The sequence below is a fragment of the Cynara cardunculus genome, assembly GCF_001531365.2.
Source record: "Cynara cardunculus var. scolymus isolate 2C chromosome LG 2, CcrdV1, whole genome shotgun sequence".
Lineage (NCBI taxonomy): Eukaryota > Viridiplantae > Streptophyta > Magnoliopsida > Asterales > Asteraceae > Cynara > Cynara cardunculus.
Genome location: NC_037529.1, coordinates 8,834,962 through 8,840,943, shown reverse-complemented (window position 1 = coordinate 8,840,943; position 5,982 = coordinate 8,834,962). Strand labels below are relative to the sequence as shown.

General features: G+C 37.3%; 1 protein-coding gene across 1 annotated transcript; it reads left to right on the top strand.

Annotated features, from left to right (window-relative positions):
* Nucleotides 1-7: 7 nt before the first annotated feature.
* LOC112507721 (2-isopropylmalate synthase A-like) lies at nt 8-5,481 on the top strand (the record flags this gene model as incomplete). The annotated part of the gene is made up of 12 exons (XM_025112407.1): nt 8-546; nt 1,401-1,614; nt 1,780-1,860; nt 1,999-2,088; nt 2,182-2,268; nt 2,944-3,044; nt 3,675-3,708; nt 3,794-3,868; nt 3,967-4,050; nt 4,147-4,281; nt 4,356-4,501; nt 5,288-5,481. Coding segments are annotated over 12 exons (1,686 nt in total), but the record flags the coding sequence as incomplete, so codon positions are not given.
* Nucleotides 5,482-5,982: the final 501 nt, after the last annotated feature.

Sequence of the window (5,982 nt, the reverse complement as noted above, 5' to 3'; positions counted from 1 at the left end):
ATTCTATTTCAAACCCTCAAAATCCCAATCACAAAACTCCTTCTCAATCCTTTGCTGCCGCCGCCCGGACTACATCCCTAACCACATTTCCGACCCTAAGTATGTTCGAATCTTTGATACCACTCTTCGAGACGGAGAACAGTCTCCAGGTGCCACCATGACCACCAAGGAAAAGCTCGATATTGCCCGTCAACTTGCCAAACTCGGTGTCGACATTATTGAAGCAGGTTTCCCTGCTTCCTCTGAAGCCGATCTAGAAGCCGTTAAGTTGATTGCTCAGGAGGTCGGAAATGTGGAGGGTGGTCATGTTCCTGTCATTTGCGGTCTGGCCAGATGCAATAAGAATGACATTGATAAGTCGTGGGAGGCCGTGAAGCATGCCAAATTCCCCAGGATACATACTTTTATTGCCACCAGTGAGATTCATATGCAGTATAAGCTCAAGATGACCAAAGAACAAGTGATTGAAAAAGCTACGAGTATGGTGGCATATGCCAGAAGTTTAGGCTGTAATGACGTTGAGTTTAGTCCTGAAGATGCTGGGAGGTAAATCTATATATCACTCATGGTTGCATGTTTGTATAATGTGAAGAATATATCATCTTCTTTTTGCTTAAAAATAAGGTAAATTATAAGGATTTAACCCCGAGAGTGCTTCGATCTGATTCTTCTGAATTGCTTTTGTTAGAATCAGGTTTTTGCTGTGCAATGTGGATGGTGTTGTTATGTTTTGGGGTTTATAGTCCAGCAATGCTTATATTGCTACTGTGGGAAGATGTTGATCTAATAATTTGTAGTGATTTGTTGGTTTGAAATGTCTTAGACTGCCAATGATATTCTTCAAAGACTGTTTGCTTACGACGGATTGATGTCTTTTAACAATACTCGACTTTTTGCTGCAAACTGATCATAAATGCTAAAAAAGAAGCTCTAAAATTTTCATTGATGAGCTGTATTGAACAAATTATTTACATGTAAAAGGAACCATTGGCAGTTTTTGTCTAAGGTCAATCATAATAGCAAAGTAAACCAAACCAAATGTACCAAATATATCCCATCTGGAATTAGGGTCAGGGGGAGGGTTTGATGTATGCAGACCATACCTCTACCCCTAGGGGTACATATGCTCTTTCCCTAAAGACCTCCGGCTTGCGAAACCTTTTGTTAAAAGTTTTGGAAGGGGCCAAAAAGTAGTAGCAAAGTGTATTTTTTTTTGGGTAAGAATAATGATTGGTTTGCAATGAGAAGTGAAGTAATTATTTGAAAAGTCAATAGCGTGTTTACTGATATGTGTGATCCTACAAAACTATGGATTTGTTCTATGTGGTTCAGAAGGGAAGAACTTGTATAATTATCTCAATTCCGATTCAAACATGGGTTTGTGTTATGTTTGTTGACAGATCAGAGAGAGAATTTTTGTATGAGATCTTGGGTGAGGTTATTAAAGCAGGTGCAACAACTCTTAACATTCCTGATACCGTTGGCTATAACTGGCCTCGCGAGTTCGGGCAGCTCATTGCTGACATAAAAGCTAACACCCCTGGCATTGAGAACGTCATTATTTCCACCCACTGTCAGAATGATCTTGGACTTTCTACTGCCAATACTTTAGAGGTAGGCATATACATTTGTTATGTTCTTAGTTTGTGTTTCGTTTGTATGCTAACCTATGTGAATTCTAGGGTCCATTGGTTGAATGACCTTCTCCCATTTTTCTTTTAAATCCATGACCTTCTGACAAGTTTTAGAATGCCACCTCGGTTATTGAGCAAATTACAGGGGGCTTATTCAGGTGCAAGACAATTAGAAGTAACAATAAACGGAATTGGAGAGAGAGCTGGTAATGCTTCTTTGGAAGAGGTGAGTGTAACATGCCTATTTGTGTTGTTGCTTGTTCTTGATAATTTGAACAGGATATTGGTTTCTAAACCATTTTAACTTATGCATTAGCTTAAAAGTTCTTTAACTAATGGGTGCCACACTTTTTGTTGAACATAGGTGGTAATGACTATAAAATGCAAAGGAGATGTGTTGGGTGGTCTTCACACCGGCATCAATACAAGACACATTGTCATGGCTAGCAAGATGGTATATATATTTGTGTGCGTGTCTCTATATATATATATTCAAGGCTATTTTTAACAAGTGACTCTCTGTTCGCTTTGAACTTGTGTTATTTAGGTGGAAGAGTACAGTGGACTGCAGGTGCAGCCACACAAGGCTATTGTTGGTGCAAATGCTTTTGCTCATGAAAGTGGAATCCATCAGGTTGGTCTTTGTTAAGAATTAAATGGTGGGTAGAATTTATGATGGTTGAATGATTGACAAGGCAAGGCAAGGAAAATTATCTAGCAATTCAAGAAGCTAGGGTCTCCTATTACAAGAATTAGTAAATTTCTGCATGCCTAGACCTACTGCACCCTCTCTTATTTATGGTTAGACTCCCAACCCTAGCATATAAGGATTACCCAAACTGCCCTTCTGCAACAAACTATCTAACCATCAAGTGACGCCATATCTGCATTCCTTGTGGTCCCCTCATCGTTGAGTTTATGTGAACCATTCCTTCTGTTATAAGTGAACTGTATTGGGGGATGTTTAACAGTCTTTGGTTACGGTTATAAGAAACGCTCAGCTGATCCTTTGGTTTAATATTAATCATGATTGCCGCCTTTTGTGCACATTCCATGTGCACATTCCACCCCTTCCCCCCTTACTTGATGAGAGTCTGCTTTATAAACCTTGTGTCTGAAGAACTCATTATCTGTTCTCCATCACCTCTCCCATGGTAAAAGTTAACTAAACTATAACTTTGTTTAGTTCATCTATTTGACATTGTGGCCGATTATTACTAGTTTGTGGCTCAAGTATAAATTGTCATGTGGCTTGTTCTTACAATTTTCAATCAACTTACTAGATATAGTCATGTGTTCTATTTTGTAGGATGGAATGCTAAAGAACAAAAGCACGTATGAAATCATTTGTCCTGAAGATATTGGACTCCATCGATGTAATGAATCTGGACTTACACTTGGAAAACTTAGGTATGTTGCATGAAAGTTGGTTATTTTTTATTGCCTAGTTTCTGATATATATGTTCTGTGATTATTTGTATCAAGTTCTTCAATGTATATGGGTAAAATGCAGCAACATACAACAAAGTTTGCCTTAGTTCCTAATTAGTGTAACAAAGTTTTTTTTTCTTCTCAATCAATGTAAAGAAGTTTCAAAAATTTCTATCTAATATAACTAAAGTGCAACATTTTCAATTATTTGTCGATTTTGATTTATAACTTGCTGATCTTGTAACATTTTATGACGTGGATGCAAAGTTTATCGTCCACTTCTCTGTGACACTTACTTAAATCTTCTGTAAACGGGTATTTACATCATCAAATGCTACAAGATCAGCAAGTTGCGTGTAAAAATAGGTATAAAATAAGAAATTTTGAAACTTCTTTACCCCGATTAAGAAAAGAAATTATGCGCTGCATTAGATGAGAACTAAACCAAACTGTTGCATATATATATATATACACACACACACACACACTCTCTCTCTCAGGGTTGTTCATTGATAACCCAGCCCTTATCCCATCCCTTACTGCTTCTTTACAGAAGATCATGTTCTGTTGATTGGGTATTTCTAATGATTTTCAACTATTTTTGTACAGTGGACGACATGCTCTAAAATCTAAACTTTTTGAGGTGAAGTGCATTGTTGAATTCATCGCTTTGTAACTGAACGACACCTTTTTTATACTGCATTAAATCTGTTATGTTTTCTCTTCAGCTTGGTTACGACATAGATGGAAAGGAACTTGATGATCTCTTTTGGCGCTTCAAATCCATAGCTGAACTGAAGAAGGTAAAAAAACTCTTCTTTTAATGGTATCGAGTATCACTATTAAATGCGAGTTATATAGTTCTGCCTGCTATCTATAATCATCCGCTTATCCCCTCCAGGTTATCACTGATGATGATTTAGTAGCGTTGGTATCAGATGAGGTTTTCCAGCCACAAGTTTTCTGGAAGTTTGGAGATGTTCAGGTATAAATTGGACCCCACTTGCATACTATCTTCATTTTTTAATCAAGATTGATTCGTATAGAACTCCATAAACAGAACTCAAATCATAATTCACAGGTTACATGTGGTACTCTTGGTCTTTCTACAGCAACAGTTAAATTATTAGATAAAGATGGGATAGAACACATTGCTTGCTCCACTGGAACTGGACCAGTTGATGCCGCTTATAAGGCAGTTGATCTACTTGTTAAGGTTTGAATCGTGAATCTTAAGTTGCATCCACGAATCCTTACATTGGCATCCGATTGATGATATCTCTTTTACAGACACCTGTAGAACTGCTAGAGTATTCGATGTYTGCTGTAACCGGAGGCATTGATGCTATAGCCAGCACCCGTGTTCTAGTTAGTAGCGAAAACAACCACATAGCAACTCATGCTTCAAGTGGAGAAAAAATTGCGAGGACTTATAGGTATGTATTATTCTCATTTTTTGGGAATGCGCCATTATAAATTTATGCCTGTGGTGTCCCTACGTGGGTAAGGACGTGGGTGTCCTTGCAGAATTTTACGTCTGTGGCCTTGAAGTTCTTTGAGATTCCTTAAGAGGCATGATTCATTTCGATCATTGACATTTTCATCTTGTGGGTGTTGCTTATACTTGACTGAAGAAATAAGACTTTGATTGTGGGCCAGGGTACTTGATGCGAGTTAAAACGAAGACGGGGTCATTACATGGAAGAAATTTTTTGTTTAGGGTCAACAATCACACACACAAATTAATAAACCAAACAAACCCAATAAATTTCACGCAAATGTAGGGCTTGGAGGGTAGGATGTATGCAAACTTTTCCTCTGTCCTGATAATAGTTGCAGGGGTCTAGAATATATACATGGTTAAGCAATTTGCTAGGATTTTTATTATATTTTGTGGAAATTTTTGGGATGGAATACTTGCACAAATAGGCGAGAGAGTTCAAGTATGGCAGCCGCAGTATGAGCGTTACAATCCCTTTGAGGAGAATTAAAAGCCCAGCTAACTAGCGGGCCAGCGTATATCTGATTTGTCTTTCACATGATGCTCTTGGGACGGGACAGTTTGGACCCATTAGGGGTTCGCCAGTTGACCGTTACAAACTCTTTTGCATGAATTGTTTAAACTATCACTATGAGCATTTTTTTTCTTACAAAAAATAGGTCATACCCATCATACACGAGACAAATGGGACCTAAAATATTCCTCGTGGTTTTGTTGGCAGTGGAACAGGAGCATCCATGGATATTGTTATCTCCAGTGTCAGAGCTTATGTTGGTGCCCTAAACAAGATGTTAGGGTTGAAGAAGCACTCAGAAAGTTAACAATTTAGCATGCAATGTTTTGTTTTAAAGAAATTAGTGTTTGCAATTGCATTGATGGTTATGATTTAATAAATTTGAGAAATTTTCATTTTGTTTATTTCTATGTTTATCTTGATGCCATCTACTCTCTGGACAAAGGATATGTCTGTCCGTGTACATCTTATTCTCCAGACCATATTTTCATTAAATATGTTTGGTTTGATTTTAAAAATCCATGGAGAATTATTTATGTTTCTTTGTTTCCCCTCGAAAATGATCATACTCAATCGATGTAGTAACTTACATCGTACATGATACAAGTTGTATTTTGTATTGGATTCGAATTTTCAGGAACATTTAATAATTTTAAGCACCAGAAGAAGGCCAATGTTTAAAGGTCTACTTGCGTTTTGTCCGCGGTGTTTTTTTTAATAAATAATAGCGAACGTAATTGTATTTGATTAGATATGTTTGGACAATTGAGTTACTTTTCAAAAGGCTTGTTGCTTCAATGCTATATCATTTGAAAGATTAACACTATTAAAGAAACTCAATTGATGAACGCAACTTGAAAGAAGCTGAATAATCCTTGCGTTATAAAAATTTTAAACGATTA